This window comes from Plasmodium sp. gorilla clade G2 (genome assembly GCF_900097015.1).
Source record: "Plasmodium sp. gorilla clade G2 genome assembly, chromosome: 4".
In the NCBI taxonomy this organism is placed as follows: Eukaryota; Apicomplexa; class Aconoidasida; order Haemosporida; family Plasmodiidae; genus Plasmodium; species Plasmodium adleri (nom. inval.).
The window spans coordinates 952,501-977,500 of NC_041696.1; the positions used below are offsets into that span (position 1 = coordinate 952,501).

Consider the following 25,000-nt stretch of genomic DNA (forward strand, 5'->3'; position numbering starts at 1 on the left):
AAAAAATTAAAATGTTATACACATTTATAACTAAAATTGCGTTACTTATGATTTATATATATATATATATATATATATATTTAAATTTTTTTACTAATATGTTTAAAAATATGTAAGTATTATATATTCTATATATTTTATATGTATATATAGTATTATATTTTCTTGCACACATTTAAAATACCTCAAAATATTTATGAGGTAAAATTATATAACTCATGTTTTTTAATAAAAAGGAAATAACTGTCATATTGCTTCTCTTATGTCTCAACATTTAAAGGCTTTGAATGAGCATATATAGTTAATATATATGTTTACTATAAATTTTTTTTTATTATTAAAAAAAGGTCAAAAAAAAAAAAAAAAAAAAAAACATAGTACACACACATTTAATAAATGTTCTATATAAAATTATATATAGCAATCTAATTATATATGTGCATATGTCTTTATATTATAAATAAATAATTATATATATATATTATATTTATTTGCTAAACGTATTATTATTTTATTTTATTTTTTCCTTATTATTTATGTACGCGTTTTATATTTTTTCCTATAATTTGAGCATATGAAAAAGTAAAGAATATAACAATTATATTTATATATTCAGTTCTATTTATTTTATTTTTTTTCCTCATATATTATATTCTTTGATTATTTTTTTTATCTTTTAATATGTGACTTATATTTACAAAAATAGAAATGTATAATATATGTTAATATAAAAAGAAATAGAAATTCCATTGTATGAAATATAAAATTTTCATTTTCTTTAAAACTATAAAACAAGAAAAAAAAAAATAAATACATAACAAATAAAAATAAATATATTATATATCTGTTTATATATTTATTTACATATATATATATATATATATTTTCTTTATAATATATTTTATTATATCTTTATAAAGAAGACATAAAAGAAAAAAATTGAGTAAGGTTTTTTTTTTCCTTGAATATAAGAAAGTAATATCATAATAAATAATATATATATGTATATATTTTATGAATTTATAATTATGAGTTTGTAAAAGTATATTTAATATAAGTTTCTATATAAGTATTTTGTATATATATATATATATATATATATATATATATATATATCACATTGAATAATATATATAATATATATATATATATATATATATATATATATATATATGTGTTTTTATTTATTTATTTAATATAGGTACAAACCTAGACATACCCATTTTTATATTTATTTATTTTATTTGCTTATTAAGATTATTTACCTACTTTTTCCGAACGATGAGAGAAGTCATTAGTATTCACGTTGGACAGGCTGGTATTCAAATAGGAAATGCTTGCTGGTAAAACAAAAATAAAATACATACATATATATATATATATATATATATATATATATATTATATATGTCTGTTGATATGATTTTTTTCTTAATTTCTATTTTTAAAGAGATACATAATGTTCAATGTATTATTATAAATATATTAATCAATATGTTGTGCTAAAACACATGTGTATAAACTAAAATATATATATATATATATAAATACATACATATATATATATATATATATATATTTTTCTTTTTATAGGGAATTGTTTTGCCTTGAACATGGAATTCAACCCGATGGTCAAATGCCAAGTGACCAGGTCGTTGCTGGGGGTGATGATGCCTTTAATACATTTTTCTCAGAAACGGGAGCTGGAAAACATGTAATAAAAAAATATATATATATATATATATATATATGTATGTATATATTTATATATATATATGTGTGCTTCTTTTGTGTTTCTCATTTTAGGTACCACGCTGCGTATTCGTCGATTTAGAACCTACCGTCGTTGATGAAGTTCGAACAGGAACATATCGTCAGCTATTTCACCCTGAACAATTAATATCAGGAAAAGAAGATGCTGCAAATAATTTCGCTAGGGGTCACTATACCATAGGGAAAGAAATTGTTGATGTATGTTTGGATAGGGTTCGAAAGCTAGCTGATAATTGTACTGGTTTACAAGGATTTTTAATGTTTAATGCTGTAGGTGGAGGTACAGGTAGTGGTCTTGGCTGTTTATTATTAGAAAGGTTGGCAATTGATTATGGAAAGAAATCCAAATTGAATTTTTGTTCTTGGCCATCTCCTCAAGTCTCTACAGCTGTGGTAGAACCATACAATTCTGTATTATCCACTCATTCGTTATTAGAACACACAGATGTAGCAATTATGCTTGATAATGAAGCAATATATGATATATGTAAGAAGAATTTAGATATAGAAAGGCCAACATATACAAACTTGAATAGATTGATAGCTCAAGTTATATCTTCTTTAACAGCATCTTTAAGATTTGATGGTGCCTTAAATGTTGATGTAACAGAATTTCAGACTAACTTGGTACCTTATCCTAGAATCCATTTTATGTTATCATCTTATGCTCCTATCATAAGTGCAGAGAAAGCATATCACGAACAATTATCCGTTTCAGAAATAACTAATTCTGCATTCGAACCTGCATCTATGATGGCTAAGTGTGATCCTAGACATGGAAAATATATGGCTTGTTGTTTAATGTATAGAGGAGATGTAGTACCAAAAGATGTGAATGCAGCTGTTGCAACTATTAAGACAAAGAGATCTATACAATTTGTTGACTGGTGTCCTACTGGTTTTAAATGTGGAATAAATTATCAACCACCTACAGTCGTACCAGGAGGAGACCTAGCCAAAGTCATGAGAGCTGTTTGTATGATCAGTAACTCAACAGCAATTGCAGAAGTATTCTCAAGAATGGATCAAAAATTTGATTTAATGTATGCAAAAAGAGCATTTGTTCATTGGTATGTAGGTGAAGGTATGGAAGAAGGAGAATTCAGTGAAGCTAGAGAAGATTTGGCTGCATTAGAAAAAGATTATGAAGAGGTAGGAATAGAATCTAATGATGGAGAGGGAGAGGATGAAGGATACGAATGAACAAATAATAATTATATAAAAAAAAAAAAAAAATATATATATATATATATATATATATATATATAAAGAATTAAGCATATAATTCTTATACAAATATATACACATTTGTATATATATATATATTTACCTATAGATCATTTTTTTTTTTTATCTCATACGTCATATATTCCTACCATATTATATATGTTCATAAAATGAATAAATGGAACATATATATCCTCTTATATCATATTGTATAATTATTTTTTATAAAAAAAAAAAAAAAAAATATATATATATATATATATACATGAATATCTATATTTTTTTCTATGTATTTACACCCTCATAAGTTTAATATTAAAGAAAAATTGTACTTATTACAAATATATAAATATATATATATATATATATATATATATATATATGTATGTGTGTATGTACCCATGAATTAGTAGTAATTTATTATTTAATTATTTTATTTATTATATATATATATATATGTGGTATAAAATTAATTATATGAGAATTCATAAGTACATTCATCAAAAAATAAATGTATAAATATAATATTATTTTTTTTTTTTATAAAAATTTAAATTTGTAGAATATATATATATTTTTTCCCCTTTATTATTATTCATTATATAATAATATATTACACATATAAATATTTATTTATATATATATATTTATTCTTTAAGCGAATAATTTATCTATACATCAAGTTACATATTAATGTTCATTTTGATAAATATATGATGAAAATTTTTTATTTTATTATATCTATTTTTACAAATGTATAAAATAATATATAATATATAATATATGTTTTATAATATGAGCACACATAAGATTTAGTGTTATATAAATGTAGAAGTAAATATTAAGCAGTATCAGAAAAAAAGAATTTTTTTTTTTTTTTTTTTTTTTTTTTTTGTTCTTTTTCATTGATATAAAAAATTAAACTTTAAGAAGTTTCTTTAAAATGGATAAAATTTTTTACAATTTAATTTTTTATTATTTTTTTTTAAATTTATTAGAAATGGAAATATAGGTTAACACATATATATTATATAATATTAACATTGAAAGGATAAAACAATAAGGAAAATACAAATAAAAATAATATATATATTATATATATATATTATATATTTATTTATTTATGTATGTATTTTTTTTTTATGTTTTAATTGGTCACGTGGTTTTTTATCTCTTATTATAAGATGCTAAATATTTTTTCTTCAATTAAAAGAGAAACATGAATTAATAAAAAAATTAACGGGATTCATTCATTTTGTTTATAAAAAAAAAAAATATATTTCTCTATATATATATAATATTATATATTTATTATATATTTTTATATTATTATATTATCCCCGTATTTTTATTTATGTTTATATTTTTATCTTTATTTTTATCTTCCATTTTGAATATACTAATTAGGAAGACTGTGGGGTTTTGAGGGGGTTCATTTTTTTTTTTAGATAATTTGATAAAAACCAAAAAAAACATATATATATAAATATATATACATATATATGTATATAAAATTAATTTGAGTTCTTTGAAAAGTTTTAATTTTATTAATATTTAATGAAAAAATATATAAAAGATAATATTTAAAAAATAAAATTTTGTTTTGTTTTAATTTATTTTTTCCCTTATTTTTTATGAAGCATATAAAAATATATATATATATATATATAATATAATATAATAATATATACTATACATATATATAATATATATATAATATTATATTGCATATTTGAAGGTTTGAAAAATATATCTATATATATATTATATATGTAATAGTATTATATATATATATAATAATATTTATTTTATATGAGGTATAAATATATTTATTATTGTAAATGTTAATATTATATATATTTATAATTACTCATATTTTATAAATATATAAAAAAAAAAAAAAAAAAAAAAAAAAACATTATATATATATATATATATATATATATATACATATTATGTTTATATTATATATAATAAATCATGAATCCTTTAAATATCTCAATTTTTATTATTTTTACATATATATTATAAATATATTATATTATATATATAACATATAAAATATATGTATAATATTATTATATAATATATTTTTTATAAATTATTGAGGAATAATTTTATATTTTATATTTTATATAAATAATTTTTTTTTTTTTTTTTTTTCATTTTAGTTATTCTTAAATTTATTTATAAAAAAAGAAAAAAAAAGTAATAATATTTTTGAAAAAAACAAAAAATAAAATAATTTAATTTTTTCATTATATTATTTTTATTTTGAATTTAAGCTTATTTATTTTTTTTTTTAAAATCGAGGAAAATTAAAAAGGAAAGAAAAAAATGGTAAATTCTTGAAAAAAAAAAAAAAAAAAAGATGAAATAAAAAAAAAATATAATTATATATAAAAAATATATATATATGTAAATATTTACATATATATATTTATATTTATATGTATATATTTATATTTATATATATATATTTATATTTATATGTATGTTTTATGAAGTGGGTATATTTGTATAGCTTATTTATATATAATATAATAATATATATATATTATATATATATATATATATATATTTTCATTTTTTAGGCGGAAGAATTTACTGAAGATATTGGTGTAGTAAGCAAGAGGTTATTAGAACCCGTACCTTTTGTAAGAACAAATAATTGTATAAAAGATGTAGATGCAGATTTATTTATAAGATCTTATGCAACTCATTTAAAGTTACATAACAAGATAACTTATCCTAAATGGTGTACGTTTGTTAAGACTGGAAAAGGTAGGAAATTAGCTCCATTAAATGAAGACTGGTATTTTATAAGAGCATCAAGTATTTTAAGAAGATTATATTTACATCCAGATATAGGAGTAGGATTTTTAAAAAGACAATTTAGTTGCAAACAAAGAAGAGGTGTAGCTCCAAATCATACGAGTTTAGCTAGTGGAAAAATTTTGAGATCTATATTACAGCAACTTGAAAATTTAGGATATGTAGAACAGAATCCAAAAAAAAAAGGAAGAAGATTAACAACAAAAGGAGAAAATGCAATAAATAATTTTGCAAGATATATAAATAAAAAAGTATACAACAAGGAGTAAAATAATTAATAAATAAAAATATATATATATATATATATATATATATATATATATATATATATATTTATATATTTATTTATTTACTTTTATTCTTTTATATTATTTATTTTATTTTTTACATATTTGGGATGCAATATGAATAACTACAGCAATATATTTTATCATATCATCATAAAATTTATATATATATATATTTATATATTTATATGTTATATTTTTATGATGTGTTAATTTTTTTTTTTTTTTTTTTTTTTTTTTCTATAAATATATCAAAATATATTTATTACAAGAAAAATTAAAACTGAAACTTATTTATTTATGAAATATATTTTTTATTATCATGTGTATGAATATATATAAATATATATATATATATATATATATATATATTTATATATATTATAAAGGTTTTCTTCTTATATCTTTTCAAAATAAAGAGATATACTTCATTTTAATTACTCTCATTATATATAATCCTTTAACAATTAAAAAAAAAAAAAAAAAAAAAAAAAAAGGGATAATACAAATTTTATATAATATATGTTTGAACTTTTGAATTCACTCATTCTTATTTTTTTTCAATAAAGGGTGTTATACCAGCACATTCGATAAATACATAAAAAATATAAATATATATATATATATATATATTTATATATATGTGACCTTTATTTTTTATTTATATTATATTTTTTTTTTTTGGTGTATATAAAAAAGGGAGACCAAATTATTAACTTCATATATTTATAAAATTATTATGTTGTTTTTTTTTTTTTATCATATAAATGAATTATGTTCAAAAATTTATGAAAATAAATAAATATATTTATTATAATATATTTTATAATGTTTCCATTTCTTATTAAAAAAAAAAAAAAAAAAAAAAAAAAAAAGAAGGATATAAAGAAAATTATGATATCCAAGAAACATATATATTTATAATATTAAATGTAAATATATATATATATATATATATAATATATATATGTATAATTTTTTTTTTTTTTTTTTTTTACTTCATTTATATAATATTTGGTATGCATATAAATTATAATATATATATATATATTTTTTATTTATAATTATTCATTTTTTTTACATAGAAAATAATTATTTTAATATATATATAATATATGTGACTTATTGTTTCCTTTTATTTTTTAAAATTAATAGAAATATTATGATAATATAAAGTAATTATGATAATATGAGTAATTATGATTACATTTTTACCTTTATATAAATAAATACTTTTCTTATAAAAGTATCATAAAATACATAATCATTTCTATCAATATGTAATATATATATATTTATTTATTTATATGTATAAATATTATAATAAATGTTAGAAGATTATATTATATTTCTAAATTATCATATAAAGGAAATTTTATTTTATCTCAAAAATATATATATATATATATATATATATATATATTTTTTTTTTTTTTATTTTTTCCTTATTGTTGTTTAACAAATGAGGGATAATAAAAATAAAAAATATATATTATATATTTATATATATATATATATAATTATATAAAAAAACTATTTATAGAAGAGAAATATATATAGCACCATATTACAAACATATTGATAGATACATATATATATATATATATATATATAATTAGCTCTAAAGTTATAAAAGATACACCATAAGTTTTTTATAAGATGGCTGAAGAATATGAAAAATTTAAACGATTCGAATATCGTATGAACTCAAATTTGGTGTTACAAAGAGAAGGACCAATATCTAGTAACAAAGAACCTACAGGTGAAAGTGAAAGTTTAGTAGGAAGATTGAAATATAAGATGGGTGATAAAGTTGAATATAATAATAATAAGAAGAATAATAATATTATGTTAATAAGAGATCATAATAATAATAATAATAATAATGAAGTGAATATTAATCGATATAAAAGAAAAGATCTTTTTGATGATGATAAATATAATAAAAGATCAAGTAAAAAAATTCGTCATAAAGAAAAAAGTGTATTAAACGTAAATATTGAAGATATCTTTTTATATAAACCATCAACTAAACATACAGAAGAAATATATACAAAACTTATGAGTAAAATAAGATATTTATTAGGTGATAACACTGGAGATATTATTAATAGTGCATGTAATGAAATATTATATATTTTAAAAAATGAAGAATTAAATAATGAAGACAAAAAGAAACAAGTGGAAAGTCAACTAGAAATAAATATAACTGATGAGGTATTTATTGAAATAAATAATTTGTCAAAAGAAATATATGATTTTAATAAACAAGAAGAAGGAGAATATGTAGAAAATGAAGAGGGCGTTGCTGTCATATTTGAAGAAGACGATGATTATTTTAATATAGGAAGAAATACGAGAGGGTATATGAATGATGAGCAGACAATGGAATTACAAGATGGTAGTGATGATAATCAAAGTGGAAGTGAAGAAGAAGATGAAGATGAAAATGAAGATGACAATGAAGATGAAGATGAAAGTGAAGATGCAAATGAAGATGACAATGAAGATGAAGATGAAAGTGAAGATGCAAATGATGATGACAATAAAAATATTAATGATGATAACAATAATAATTATAATAGTGTGAGACGAAAAAAGAATAAGAAACGTAACCAAATAAATCATCTCAAAAGTTATGATAAAAAAAATAAAAAATACGAGAATTATTTAAGTTTAAAAAATACAAATAAAAATTTATATTATGATGAAGAAAATAATAATAATAATATTAAAGATAATGATGAATTGAATATTAATGTAATTGATTCACATTGGTTACAAAGAGAATTAAATAAAATATATCCTGATCCTTCTTTATGTTTAGATAAAGAAAAGGAAGTGTTAAATGTTTTAAATATATATGATATACAAGAAAGTGAGAATAAATTAATGCATATATTAAAATATGAAAATTTTAATATTGCTAGGGTTTTAATAAAAAATAGATGGAAAATATATTATTGCACCTTGCTTGGTCAGGCACAAACGGAAGAAGAAAAAGAAGAAATAAAGAATGAGATGAAAAAGACAGAAGAAGGACAAGATATATTAGATGAATTATGTAATTTTAAAAATGTGAGAAAGAATAAGCAGAATGAATATAGTAAAATAATTAGAAAAGAAGCAGATAATTTATTAGGAAAAAAAAAAAAAAATGATTATAGTAAAAAAAGTAGCATGTCTGATTATACATATATACATGATGAGGAGGAGAAGGAATCATATGATGACAATAATGATAATGATGATAATGATGATGATGATGATGATAATGATGATGATAATTATTATGAATCTACAAAATTGTATAATAGCGATTCACAAGGAGAAGACTCAAATGTAAATACAAATGTAAATACAAATGTAAATACAAATATAAAAACACGTGGTAATATTAATACATATGATGACGATTCTAATAAATTGAAAAAAAAATCGAACGTAAAAAGGTCCAAAAAAAACAAAGATGATGATATTGATGGTGAGTCCGAGAAAGATGATAATGAAAGAAAAAGTTTTTATAATAATATGAAATATAAATTCATCGACCTAGAAAAACTAGAAACAAAAGAAAAGAATAAAGATATATTTTTTAATAAAGAAGTGATATTACCACCTGAAAGTAAAAGAATAGAAAGAAAAGATTATGATGAAATAATTATTAGTAGTATGAAAAATAATAAAATGGATGGTGTGAAAAAACCAAAAAATAATAAAAAAAATTATTATACATGTGCAGAAGATATAAAATTGATACATATAAATGAATTACCAGAATGGACACATGAAGTATTTTCTTGTGTTAATATAAATAAATTAAATCCAATACAATCTAAAGTATATGATATAGCATTTAATAGATATGAAGAGAATATGTTAATATGTGCTCCTACAGGTTCTGGTAAGACTAATATTGCTTTATTATGTATTTTGAATGTTATTAATTCATATCGTTTAAAAAGTGGAGAAATTGATAGAAAAGATTTTAAGATTGTATATATATCTCCTATGAAAGCGTTAGTAACTGAACAAGTGCAATCATTTAATCTAAGACTTAAGTGTTTGAATATAAAAGTGAGTGAATTAACAGGTGATGTAAATCTAAGTAGTAAAGAATTAGATGATAGTCAGATTATTGTGATGACCCCTGAAAAATTTGATGTTATTAGTAGAAAATGGAATGAAAAAATATTATTACATAAAATAAAATTAATTATATTTGATGAAATACATTTGTTGAATGAAATACGTGGAAATGTTTTAGAGAGTATAATAGCTCGTTTAAATAGATATATAGATAACACCATGGTATATGATATGAGTGGTGTTATTACATATGGTTCATCTGAAGCTGATGATCATCATAATAATAATATTGTATATGGTGATGGTGTACATGACAATCGAGAGAACAAATCTGGATCCAATAATATATCTATTAGAAAGAAAAAGATTCGATTAATTGGATTATCTGCTACGCTACCAAATTATGAAGATGTTGGAATATTTTTAAGAGCTCATATAGAAAAGGGAATATTTTATTTTGATCATTCTTTTAGACCAGTTCAATTAGAACAGCATTATATAGGTATAAAAGAAAAGAAAGGAATTAAGAAATATGGTCTTATGAATGATATAACATATGAGAAAGTACTTGAAGAAGCTGGTAAAAATCAGATATTAATATTTGTTCATAGTAGAAAAGAAACATATAGAACAGCAAAATTATTAATTGATAGATTTATGAAGAGTGATAATTTATGTAAGTTTTTAATGGATAAGAAAATATCAAGTGAGATATTATTATCAGAAAAAGAACATGTAATAAATGAAGAATTAAAAGAGATATTACCATTTGGATTTGGAATACATCATGCAGGATTAAAAAGATTAGATAGAAAATTAGTTGAAGATTTATTTTCTGATAGACATATTCAAGTATTAGTTAGTACAAGCACATTAGCATGGGGTATTAATTTACCTGCACATACAGTTATAATTAAAGGTACAAGTGTATATAATATTAATATAGGTGATTTTGATGAATTATCTAGTATGGATATTTTACAAATGGTTGGACGTTCAGGTAGACCTCAATATGATAAAACTGGAAAAGCTATTATTATTACAGAACATAAAAATTTACAATTATATTTATCTCTAAACAATGAACAATTATCTATTGAATCAACATTACTTCATAATATTGTTAATATTATTAATGCAGAAATTGTTTTAAAAAATATTCAAAATATGAAGGATGCTATGAACTGGTTAGAACGTACTTATATGTATATACGTATGTTGAAAACTCCTACATTATATGGTATCCATATTAATAATAATGATCAAATAAAAAGTATTGATCAATTTAAAGATATATTAAATATCAAAAATAAAGCAAATAAAAATAAAATCAACAACAAAAATAATAATAATGATGATGATAATAATAATGATAATAATAATAATGATGATAATTATGATGATAATAATAGCATGTGGGATTATTTGTATACTTTAAAAAATAATTGTAAATATAATAAATTTATGGAAAAAATTAAAAAAAAAATGTTTAATATATTATATTCTTGTTTTGTTATACTAGAAAAATATGATTTAATAAAATATAATAAAAAATTAAATAGTGTTAGTAGTACTTATATAGGAAAAATTAGTAGCTATTATTATGTAGATTATAAATCTATAGATATATTTAATAAAAAATTAAATAAATATACAAATGAAATTGATTTACTTAAAATATTTACTATGAGTGATGAATTTAAAAATATTTATATAAGAGATGAAGAAAAAACAGAATTATCAATTTTAATTGAAAAATTACCTATACCAGTTAAAGAATCTATAAATATTCCATATACTAAGATAAATATATTATTACAATTATATTTATCAAATGTAATATTAAATGGTTATATTATAAATGCAGATATGTTATATATACATCAAAATGCATTACGTATTTTTAGATCATTCTTTGAAATCTCTTTAAAAAAAAATTCTTATAATTTAATTAAATTAACTTTAAAATTTTGTAAAATGATTGAGAGAAGAATGTGGAGCACTATGACTCCATTAAGACAATTTGGTTTATTAAGTCCAGATCTTATACGTATTATTGAGAAGAAAAATATTACTTTTAAAAATTATTTAACAATGAATTTAAATGAATATATAACTATTTTTAAAAATAAAAAAATTGCAAAAAATATTTATAAATTAGTACATCACTTTCCAAAATTAGAATTAAATGCATATATACAACCAATAAATCATAAAATATTAAAAGTAGATTTAAATATATCACCAGATTTTATATATAATTATAAATATCATGGATATTATATGTTATTCTGGGTTTTTGTTTTTGATATATCTAATGAAAATATATTACATTATGATTTATTTACCCTAAAAAAGAATTATAAAAATGATATATTCAATGTAAACAATAATAAAAATAAAACATCCACAACAAATAATAATAATAATAATAATAATAATAATAGTAGTAGTAATAGTAGTAGTAGTATGTATAACCCAGCTGATCTTTTAGATGATCATATGTTAACCTTTTTTCTACCAATAAATGATAATCCTTTCTATATTGTTAAAGTTATTTCTGATAAATGGTTAGATTGTGAAGCTACCATAAATTTATATTTAAAAGATTTAATTTTACCTCCTCCAAATTTTTATTCTACACAATTATTAGATTTACAACCCTTGCCAATACACTCAATAAAATATGAAAAAGGTCAGAACTTTTTTAATAAGATAAGAAATTTACATTATTTTAATTCCATACATACACAAATATTTCCATCTGTTTTTGAAAATAATGGAAATGTATTAATAGCTAGCTCGAATTCAAAACATTATTTAATTCCAGCTGAATTAGGTATTATAAAAATCATGAAATTCTTAGATTGCTTATTTGATTATATTAAAACATATATTAAAAATGATAAAGATGTTTATAAAATTATTAATGATAAAAAATTATCAGATCTTATATATAATAATAATTTAGTAGATCTCATAAAAATTGTTTATATTGCACCATTAGATGATGTAATCATAAAAACATATAAAAATTGGCAATCTCTTAAAAAAATATTTAATTTAAAAATGTGTATACTAACAGGAGATATACAAATAGATATGAAACTATTACAAACACATCATATTATATTATCTAATCCATCTAATTATGATAATATATCAAAAAAATGGAGAAGGAAAAAAATACTACAAAATATATCCTTTTATATATTTGATCATATGGAATTGTTAGATACAACTCAAGGAGGTATTATGGAAATAGTAATAAGTAGAATAAGATATATAACAACACAATTAAATTTAAATAAATCAGAAAAAAAAAATCAAAACAATGATCATCATCATAATAATGATAATGATAATTTCTTTATGTCCATATTAAATAAAGAAAATATGAATAAGAATTTCTTGGAAAATATAAATAAATTACAAAATTTCTCTATTGATAATATATATGATTATATAGGATTAAATAGAATATTATGTTTATCTAGCTGTTCTTTATATAATTCTAAAGATTTTGCTGAATGGATTGGATGTAAAAAAAATGATTATTATAACTTTTTATCAACTGTTAGAGATATACCTATTGAAATATATTTACATGCAGTTAATATTATGAATAAACAAAATAGATATATATCCATGCAAAGACAAGTGTATCAAAATATAAGAAAATTAAATAATACACACAAAAAAAAAAAAATGCAAAATGTTATTATTTTTGTAACAGATCAAAAAATGTGTAAAACTTTGGCATTGGATTTAATTCTTTCTGCTTATAATGATAATTTTAAATATTTTTCTCATTTTGAAAATTTAGAAAATCATAAATATAGTACACATAATAAATATTCTTCGGATACGCATCATGCTGATCAAAATGATCATAATAATGAATCCAAAGAGAAGAAAAAAACAGGAGGGTGGATATCCAATTTTTTCTCTTATAACAAGAATGATAATATCAGTAATGAGAATGAGAAGAATGATTTAATAAATAACAAAAATTCGAATGATGATATAACACCAAAAAATGTATACAATTGGGGAAGACTTAATAGTAATGATTTACATAATAATATAAGTGAAGAAGAATTGGCTAAAAATATTAATCATATGATTAATTTGAATATATCCAATAATGATGATATTAACAATAAGGATACAAGAGAGAATAACATAGGTGTTGATATGAATGATCATAATAATAATAGTAATAATAGTAATAGTAGTAGTAGTTGTGGTAGTAATATATTTACTAATAATGGAAAACATTCTAATTATATAAATAATCAAAATGAACATATATTTGATTATATAAGTGATAAAATGTTAAAACAATTTATGAGACAAGGTATTTGCTATTTGCATAATAATATGACAGATATAGAAAAAAAAATTGTGGAAATATTATTTGATAAAAAAACAATACAAATATTAATCGTTTCTTATGATTATGTCTACAGTTTAAATGTGTATGCTAATACAGTTATTATATTAGATACTATTATAACACATTTCCATAATAATAAAGAAGAAGATTATAGCATACAAAATATTTTAGAAATGATAAGTTATGCTGGAAGACAAAATGAAGATACAAAATCTTTTGTATATATATATACATATATAACAAAAAAAGAATATTATAAAAATTTTATATATGAACCATTAACTGTTGAATCGAATATTGAAGATAGTCTACCGAATTTCTTAAATAATGAAATAGTTATGAGTACCATTGAAAATTATCAAGATGCTATTGATTGGTTAACGTGGTCTTTCTTTTATAGACGTATAAAAAAAAATCCTAATTATTATGGATTAAAAGGTATATCGAATGAACATATATCAGATTATTTATCAGAACTTATAGAAAATAATATGGAAATATTATCATTCGCTAATTGCATAAATATAGAAGAACAAACAATGGATATCAAACCATGTAATTTAGGTATTATATCCTCATTTTATAATTTAGATTATCATATTATTCATTTTTTTAATCAATATGTATTATCTTTAAAAACATTAAAGAAATCAAAAATTTTTGAAATATTATGTCTATCAAATATTTTTAATGACATATTAAAAATATATAATTATGATATATATCTATGTTTAAAAATTTCTCAAGCATGTAATATACAAGTAACATATGAATTTTTAAAACTTTCTATCAATAATGAAAATACTTTAAAAAATGGAAACATTGAAGATAATATAAATAATGATAACAAATCAGAAGAATATAAAAAAGATCAATATATTAATTTATTACAATTTATGACAGTACCTATTTATTTTACATCTCATTTAAAAGCTTTTATACTTTTACAAGCACATATTCATAGATATAATTTACCAATTAATTATATACAAGAAACAAAAAATGTATTATTAAAAGCATATAAATTGATCAATTCTTTAATTGATGTTATTAGTAGTAATAATATTTTAAATTTTTGTTTATTTGTTATGGAGGTATCACAAATGCTAACCCAAAGTATGAAGAGTACTGATCAATCGAATTTATATCAGTTACCACATTTTAATGAACAGTTAATTAAACAAGCAAATGATTTAGAAATATCTGATGTCTATGATTTAATAAATGCTGAAGATGAAACTAGAGATATTTTATTAAAACATTTAAATGAAAAACAAAGAAGTGAAATCGCAAATGTTTGTAATATTTTCCCAATTATAGAAGTACAATATGAAATAGATCTTGATAAATCTTATAAAGTTAATGAAATTGCACACCTTAATTTAATCATAGAAAGAGATTTAACAGATGATGCTGTGAATTTTGCACACTCACTTTATTTACCATTTGAAAAAGAAGAAATGTGGTGGATCGTTATTGGAATTAAAAAAATGAATTTACTTTTATCAATCAAAAAATTGTCTTTATTGAAAAGTATCAATAATATAAAAATTAATTTTGAATTACCTGACAAGCCAAATACTTATGACGTGGTAATTTATGTGGTTAACGATTCTTATGTTGGTTGTGACCAGGAATACGAGTTTAAGATAACCGTGGAGGAGTAAAAATAGGTACATATATATTAAACATATAATATATATATATATATATATATTATGTTTATTTATTTATATATTATTTATTTATTATTTATATATATATATATTTTTTTTTTTTTTTTTTTTTTTTAATTAGTAATTTAGCTAACTATTCCATTTTGGCTAGCTGAAAGACAGGCTAATTTGAAAAATATTTATTACTAAATGTGTATATTAATCAAATTTATATATAATATATATATATATATATATATATATTTCATTTTTTATATAAACTCATTCAATTAATATAAAGAAAAAATTTTTATGTTTACAAATGCTTGTTTTTTTAAACAAAAAAATAAGTTCCAATAATATATATATTGTTCATATTTAATATATACAAAAAAAAAAAAAAAAAGAGAAAAAAAAATGATGTTATCATCCTTTATGATACATATATTTTATATATATATATATTTATACGATTGAATTATATTCTAGTGAGACAAAGAAATATACATAAAAATAATAATAAAAATGATATACATAAAATTTATATATTTTTTAATAAATAATAATATTCACTTTTTATTTATCGTATCATAATTGATGGTTTCATAAAAATGCTTAAATAACGAATTGCATTTTTTAGCATCATTATGTAAGTGCATACAATAAAACAAGTTGGAATAATTATCATAAAATAGTTTAGCGAATTTTATATTATCACTATTATTAGTAGTACAATACTTATAACCAATTACATTAAATGTATCTTTCAATGTCTTATGACATTTCTTATGTCCTTCTGTTAATAGTTTATCCATATCATATAAATTATCATTATCTCTGATAGTACTTCCTAAACACATAAATCTTTTTATATCATAAAATTTATCATTTTGTTTTTGAGTATAATATTTTTCTTTACTGTACAAAGATGGGGAATCTTGTACCTCATAAATCATGTCACTTAATTTGGAATAGTCTGCGGCTAGTCCCATACTTAAAAAAAATAATAAATATGTAATATATGTATATATATATATATATAGGATAATATCACATTAAAAAAAAAAAAAAAGAGAATATTATTAAAAAAACATAATTTTTTCAATTTTAATATATAAATTTAAAAAAAAAAAAAAAAAAAAAAAAGGATGAAGAAAAATTAATATATTTAACATATAAAGAATGATATCCTTTTCGCAGAATGATATAATTTTTTTTTTATTTTAAATATATTTATGATTGAATGGTGGATGAACATGTTTTATTTTACGAATATATAAAAATATGATATATTATAATATATATATATATATATATATATATTATTTATTATATAGGCAAAAATACTATATATATAATATATATATATATATATATATATAATATGTATAAAATTATATGTAATATGCATTTCAATATATTGTGCCATTTTTTATAAAATCCACATAAAAAAAAAAAAAAAAAAAATATATTTAAAATACAAATTTCAAAAAAATTAAATCTATTGCATCTTTCCATCTATATGAAATATATTATATGTTATATTATATATATATATATATATTTATTTATTTATTTATTTATTTTTACCCTTGAAGATAATTGAATAATTTATAGGTTCTTCTCTAATATAAATAAATAATATATATTTTTCAATTTTTTATAGTAATTCTCATTTTTTTTTTTTTTTTTTAATATTTCCAAGAATTTAAGGATTATTATAAAAATTATTTATGAGGTACCTATTAAAATATATGTTGAAAATATAGATTATCATCTTTATATATTGAATAATATTATATCCGTATTAGTTTGTTTTATTATAATAATATATATATATATAATACAGATTATTTTATTTTGTTAGAGAATAGCTTTGTTAAAAGAATTCGTAGAATGTATCATTTGTTGTAAAAATTAATATATAAATAAATATATATATATAAAGAAGTGAATTGTTTTTTATATTATATAGAAAAATAAAATATATATATATATAACACGATTTATAACATTTACCTGAACAATACATAATTTGTACAAAATATTTCACAAAATACATGTACAGTTCAGGAAAAAAATAAAATATATATATATCATTTTAGTACAGTTAAAAAAAAAAAGTGATTTTTTTTAATACGTCTTAGTAAATATATATATATATATATATATATATATATATACATATACATACCCTTGTGTGTTTATATTGTAATACCATGGAAAAGGATGATCACTATAAAACTTCAGAAAAATATGAAATATGCACAAGTTTTGAAAATATTGGAATAGATGAGGGTTTACTAAGAGGAATATATGCATACGGTTTTGAGAAGCCATCTGCTATTCAGCAGAGGGGTATAAAGCCTATATTAAATGGAAGGGATGTAATTTTACAAAGTCAGAGTGGTACAGGTAAAACGTGTGTGTTTGCAGTAGGTGCTTTGAATTGTGTAAATAGGAATTTGAATGAGACTCAAGTAATAATATTATCTCCAACAAGAGAATTAGCTGAGCAGACTCAGAAGGTTTGTTTAGCATTGGCTGATTATATCCATGTGACAATTTATTGTTGCATTGGTGGTAAAAAAATGAGTGATGATATAAAAGCTTTAAATAATGGAGTACATGTAATAAGTGGAACCCCTGGTCGTATTTATCATATGTTAAATTTAAGACATTTAAAATGTAAATATATAAAACAGTTAGTAATAGATGAAGCAGATGAAATGTTAAACAAAGGATTTAAAGAACAGGTATATGATATCTATCGTTTTTTATCACCTAATACTCAAATAATATTATCATCTGCAACATTGCCTCAAGAAGTGTTAGAAATAACAAATAAATTTATGCACAAGCCAGTAAAAATATTAGTTAAAAGAGATGAATTAACTTTGGAAGGAATTAAGCAATTTTTTGTATCTATAGAAAAAGAGCAATGGAAATATGAGACATTGGCAGATTTATATGAGAGTTTAACAATAACTCAAGCAGTAGTTTTTTGTAATACACAAATGAAAGTGGATTGGCTAACCAAAAAGATGTTGGAATCGAATTTTACTGTATGTAAAATGCATGCAGGAATGAGTCAAAGTGAAAGAGATGATATTATGTTGAAATTTAGGCAATGTAAATTTCGTGTATTAATATCTACAGATATATGGGGAAGAGGTTTAGATGTACAAGAGGTTTCACTTGTTGTCAATTATGATTTACCAAATTCAAGAGAAAGTTATATTCATAGAATTGGTAGGAGTGGAAGATTTGGAAGAAAAGGAGTGGCTATTAATTTTGTAAAAAATGATGATATAAAAATTCTTAGAGACATTGAACAATATTACTCAACACAAATTGATGAAATGCCAATGAATATAACGGAGTTATTATAATGTAATAAAAAGATAAATATAAATAATTATATATATAAAATTATACACACACATATATATATATGTATGTGCCAATTATGTTATTGTTATTTATTGTTCTTTTGTACAATACTTTTTTTTATTTTTTTTATTTTTTTTATTTTTTTTATTTTTTTTATTTTTTTTATTTTTTTTATTTTTTTTATTTATTTATTTTTTAATATATATATATATATTATATGTACCATTAATTTATTATATGATACAACTTTTTACTTATTTATAATATATATATGATGTATCTTTTAAAATGAACTTGTTATTTTTTGTTTTTTATATATATGCTCATAATATATCAAATATGAAATTTTATATTATATATATATGATATGTAATTTTTTATTTTTTTTAAATTAAAAACAAAACTTTTTTTTTTTTTTTTTTTTTTTTTTTTTTTTTCGTATCCAATTAAGAACAATATATAATTTTTTCATTATTTTGATAAAAAAAAAAAAAAAAAAAAAAAAAAAATATATATATATATATATATATATATTTATATATAATTGAAAAATGTGTTGTACATAATAAGCACATACGTTAACATTTTTATATTATAAGAAAAACATGTTCTTTTTTTTTTTTTTTAATTGATCTAATATATATATTATTGTATATTATGAAAAGATGGAAAACATTAAGTGTAAATAATAAATTTTTTTAAAATCATATATGGGGTAATTATTACGTAGGAGGATAAATATATACACGGTCTTATATTCACATTAACAAATATATATATAAATATATATATATATTTATTTATTTATATATTTATTCCTTTTGACATTTTGTTATATATATTTATATTTTTCCATTTTTATGTTTTTACAATTTAATCCCTAATATGATAAGAAAAAAGTGGAGTAAAATAAAGTTGGTAATATATTTTATTGTATTTTATTACTTAACAAATATTAATAAAAAATGCTTGTTAATAAAAGAGCGAGAATTAAATTTGTCTATTAGGAATATAAGTGATAATAATAATATTATATCAGAAAAATATAATAAATATAATATATATAATAAATATAATATATATAATAAATATAATATATATAATAAATATTATATATTATCAGTATTATATAAATTTGGAGTGATATTAAAAGAAATATATGAAAATAAAATATTTATTAAAAAAGAGAGTTGTAATAATTTTATGGTATCTTCAAAAGTTATATATGGTTTATATAATGATATGAATTATAGCAAATATTCAAATTTCTGTTTTTCAAAAAATTCAAATAATGGTGTTGTTATTTTATCCAATTTATATATACCCAATACAAAATTTTTAATATTAGATAAAAGTGATGATGAAATATATAATTATGCACATAATAAAAATGGAAAGACATGTAAAGATTTAGAAACAGTTGCATTATTTGTACATCCATTAAATGATATTCCTCCTGAACTTATGAACAATACATATTTTGTTTATCAAAAAGATATAGAGAAATCAATTACACACAAAAACTTAAATTTTATTTTATTAAATTGTGGAAAGAAAATTAAAAACGCATTCAAGATTGAATTTAAAAATAATATGAATTTTTTGAAAAATCATTTCTCATGTGAAGACCAAGGTATAACAAAAAAAAAAAAAAAAAAAAAAAAAAAAAAAAAAAAAAAATAGATATATATATATATATATTGAAATATTTCTACTCTTTTTTAATTTATACATTACATATACACACATATATATACATATATATATATATATATATATATATATTTGCACACATTTTAGGCCTTTTTGAAATTCATATGCTGCTGATAGTACTACTTTTTGTGCTGTCCTTAGTATATTATAGAAAACGAAAAAACCTAAGTAACACAAATAATGTATTGAAAGAAGCCATACATTGTTCTTATTTATTCTTCCTTCTTTCTAATATATTATATTTTATACATTTAATATCATATGCATTCAATGGATCTGGGTTTAGTATTCTCAAGGTACTAAGCCAAATATATGAAGCCATTTTTGATTGCTTCATTGTTGTTATTATATATTATATATTCCATAATGATATAAAAAATAAAAAAGAAGAAACAATAAGGGTAGCTTTTACATATTCCATATTAAAATTTATTTATATATTATTTGAGATACAAAATAATCAGGATTTGAATTTATATTCAACTTTACACTCAAGTCAGCAAACATGAAAATATTATATATATATATGTATGTATGTATTTATTTATTTATTTATTTATTTATTTATTTATTTATTTGTGTTTATTTTCTCTCATAGTTGTGGCTCTACCTTTTGTTGTTTATCGTATAGTAGTTGCAGGTAAAAATTAAAGAAAACAAACAGACCATTAAATAAATAAATAAATAAATATATATATATATATATATAAGTATATATTTATGTTCCTCTTTTAATCCCTTCAGTATTAAATTATGATAACAGCAAAAAATTGCTCAAGGAAAAAACACAAATGGATGAAAAATTCTATGTCCTTTTTGACACATTTTTGTTAGTTAAAAATAAAATATATATAAATAAACATATTTATTTATATATTATATATATATATATATATATATATATATATATATATATATTTATTTATTTATTTATTTATTCATTTTACAGTTATAATTTATGGATATTGTCAATCCCTGTTCAATATTTCTTAATGAAAAGCTTTTCATTGTAAACTAGAACATATGCATAAAATATATATACATATATATGTCACATTTTTCATTGTATAATTTGTTCTAACACTATTAAACTTTTTTTATTTTATTTTATTTATTGTTATTTATTTTTTTTGTTAGGCACTTCACCCATTTGTTTGTACACTTTTTTAACCTTTACATATTGATTTGTAAAAAATAAAATAAATACAAAAAAAAAAAAAAAAAAAAAAAAAAAAAAAAAAAAAAAAATACTTATTATGAATATGTATAATTATATATGTACACATAATATATATATTTATTTATTTATTTATTTAATTTTTTATTTTATTTTCTAAAGATTTGGTTTACAACTTGTCAGAGGAGAAGTTTTCAGTTTTGGAATCGAAACATCCATATTTGGATTTAAATTAATATACAAAGTGATAATTATTTTTTTATATATACTGTTTGTCCTTATATATATAAATGGAAATTTTTTGTTAAAATGATATGTATATGAATATATCTATATATATATATATATATATTTTTTTTTTTTCAATTCTATATTTTGATTTTATGAATATTTATTATTTGTATTTTGAACAAAAGTTTTGTAATAAATATTTCTTGAAGGAGAAAGGAAGATTTTTCATTTTACTTTATTCATTTGATTTCCTCTTCACTTTTTTTTTTTTTTTTTTTTTTTTTTTCAGTTGGCTTGTTGACAATTTTTTACTTATAAAAAATATATAATTGTATGTATATATATATATATATATATATATATATTTTATTTATTCATTAATTTTAATTTAATTTTTTTTTCAAATGAATATGTTGACAAATTAACTTTTTACTGTTAAGAATATATTGATTGACTATATTTGCTTTTTTTTGCCATATAATGTATTATGTAAAAAAATACGAGCATAAATTGTTGAGTGACACTCTCCGATTTTTAGGTTTTACGATTAAATGGGGAATACATGAGAATGGATATTGGTTGACAAATATAAATTATACTTTTGATTATATCCTATCCAATTTAATAATAAAATATTTTAAGGAAAAAAGTAAACAATAAATAAATAAAAATATATATATATATTTATATATTTATATTTATATGTTTTTTGTTTGACCCTTTTTATTTCTTGTAGAAGTTAAATCAGTTGTTGATGTTGGGTGTGGATATGGACATTATGTCAATGAATTAAATTTTCATAAAATAAAATCAATAGGATTTGATGGAAACTATAAACTTATCAATTCATTGAATAATGGTACTTTATAAGATACTTTGTAATATTGTATAAAAAATATTTTTTTTAAAGATTTTTGTAGCTAGCTAATATATATATGTGCATAAATTTGTGTGTATTTTTTTTTTTTTTTTTTTTTTTTTTAGCTACCTAAAGTATATATATATATATATATATATATATATATATTTATGTGTGTGTATTTTTTTTTTTTTTTTTTTTTTTAGCTAACTAAAATATATATATAGCTATTTTATGTTAAATTTTATCTTAATTGAATTCTTTTTATTTTTTAGAGAGTTTATATGTACAGGATGCAACAGATGAATATTTGATATCAAACTTGATGAACAAGGTTAATAGAATGAAAAATGATCAAAATGATGATAAGAATAAAATTATAAGAAATGTAGGGAAAAGTTTAAGAGGATTTTTTAATTTTGATTATGTTTTGTGTTTGAACGTAGGTGAATATATACCCAAGGTTAGAAAGAATTTAATAGTTGAATTGATTATAATATATATGATGTTTTAAAAAAAAATATATATATATATATGTTATAAATAATATATATATAATATATATAATATATATATATATGTATGTATGTGTGTACATATTTTTGTTATAGAAAAAAGAAGAAATATTCTTAAAAAATTTAGACAGGTTAAATGATAAGGGAATTATAATATCGTGGGATAAACCAAATAGTTTTAATATAGGAACTATAAATGAGAAGGATGAAAATGAAATATTGGAAGTTTTTTTAAATAATTATAATTATACATATGATGAAAAGAATAGTAAAATATTCAGAGATAGTTGTAACAATGACGCCATTAAAAAATGTATTTATGTATTTGAGAAAAAGAAAAGATAACTCTTTTTTTTTTTTTTATGTTACATAAATATATTATATATATATATATATATATTATAATAATATGTTATATACACATATTATAAAGTCTTTAGTTTTTCATTTGACCATTGTATTTTTTTTAATATTTTCTTTTTTTTTTTGGTAATTTTTAATTGAAACATTTTTATATTTTATAAGGTTAAATGTGTTGCCTTTTTTTTTTTTTTTTTTATTTCATTATTATTTTATATTTTTTTTTAATTTATATAATAATTTTAATGAGTACATATTAATTAAAAAAAAAAAAATAAAATAAAAAAAAAAATTAAATGGTATAAATTATATAAAAGATATAAATATATAATTAAAATAATTGCTATACTTAATATATATATATATATATAATATATCTTTATTTATTTGTGCTTAATAAAATGTGATAAGCAAATATTGCTCTTCCATTTTTAAATATGTGTTAATTTATTTTTTCTTTTATGCTATAATTTGTATATTTCCATACA

General features: G+C 19.0%; 7 protein-coding genes across 7 annotated transcripts; 6 read left to right on the forward strand and 1 right to left on the reverse strand.

Moving 5' to 3' along the window:
* Positions 1–1,281: 1,281 nt before the first annotated feature.
* On the forward strand, positions 1,282–2,975 carry PADL01_0421000 (alpha tubulin 2; the record flags this gene model as incomplete). The annotated part of the gene is made up of 3 exons (XM_028685331.1): positions 1,282–1,343; positions 1,593–1,713; positions 1,806–2,975. 3 exons carry the CDS (start codon positions 1,282–1,284, stop codon positions 2,973–2,975), a joined length of 1,353 nt encoding a protein of 450 aa, XP_028536840.1.
* A 2,361-nt stretch (positions 2,976–5,336) lies between these two features.
* Positions 5,337–6,103, forward strand: PADL01_0421100 (40S ribosomal protein S19; the record flags this gene model as incomplete). The annotated part of the gene is made up of 2 exons (XM_028685332.1): positions 5,337–5,339; positions 5,594–6,103. 2 exons carry the CDS (start codon positions 5,337–5,339, stop codon positions 6,101–6,103), a joined length of 513 nt encoding a protein of 170 aa, XP_028536841.1.
* A 1,677-nt stretch (positions 6,104–7,780) lies between these two features.
* PADL01_0421200 (pre-mRNA-splicing helicase BRR2, putative) lies at positions 7,781–16,276 on the forward strand (the record flags this gene model as incomplete). The annotated part of the gene is made up of 1 exon (XM_028685333.1): positions 7,781–16,276. The coding sequence occupies one exon, from the start codon at positions 7,781–7,783 to the stop codon at positions 16,274–16,276; it is 8,496 nt and encodes a 2,831-aa protein (XP_028536842.1).
* Positions 16,277–16,833: 557 nt separating this feature from the next.
* PADL01_0421300 (conserved Plasmodium protein, unknown function) lies at positions 16,834–17,256 on the reverse strand (the record flags this gene model as incomplete). Its single annotated transcript, XM_028685334.1, has 1 exon — positions 16,834–17,256. One exon carries the CDS (start codon positions 17,254–17,256, stop codon positions 16,834–16,836), a length of 423 nt encoding a protein of 140 aa, XP_028536843.1.
* Positions 17,257–18,483: 1,227 nt separating this feature from the next.
* PADL01_0421400 (eukaryotic initiation factor, putative) lies at positions 18,484–19,656 on the forward strand (the record flags this gene model as incomplete). Its single annotated transcript, XM_028685335.1, has 1 exon — positions 18,484–19,656. The coding sequence occupies one exon, from the start codon at positions 18,484–18,486 to the stop codon at positions 19,654–19,656; it is 1,173 nt and encodes a 390-aa protein (XP_028536844.1).
* Positions 19,657–20,542: 886 nt separating this feature from the next.
* Positions 20,543–22,783, forward strand: PADL01_0421500 (serpentine receptor, putative; the record flags this gene model as incomplete). The annotated part of the gene is made up of 7 exons (XM_028685337.1): positions 20,543–21,290; positions 21,458–21,865; positions 21,969–22,010; positions 22,115–22,199; positions 22,320–22,379; positions 22,508–22,557; positions 22,710–22,783. The coding sequence occupies 7 exons, from the start codon at positions 20,543–20,545 to the stop codon at positions 22,781–22,783; spliced, it is 1,467 nt and encodes a 488-aa protein (XP_028536845.1).
* Positions 22,784–23,258: 475 nt separating this feature from the next.
* Positions 23,259–24,497, forward strand: PADL01_0421600 (conserved Plasmodium protein, unknown function; the record flags this gene model as incomplete). The annotated part of the gene is made up of 4 exons (XM_028685338.1): positions 23,259–23,427; positions 23,515–23,637; positions 23,913–24,100; positions 24,249–24,497. The coding sequence occupies 4 exons, from the start codon at positions 23,259–23,261 to the stop codon at positions 24,495–24,497; spliced, it is 729 nt and encodes a 242-aa protein (XP_028536846.1).
* Positions 24,498–25,000: the final 503 nt, after the last annotated feature.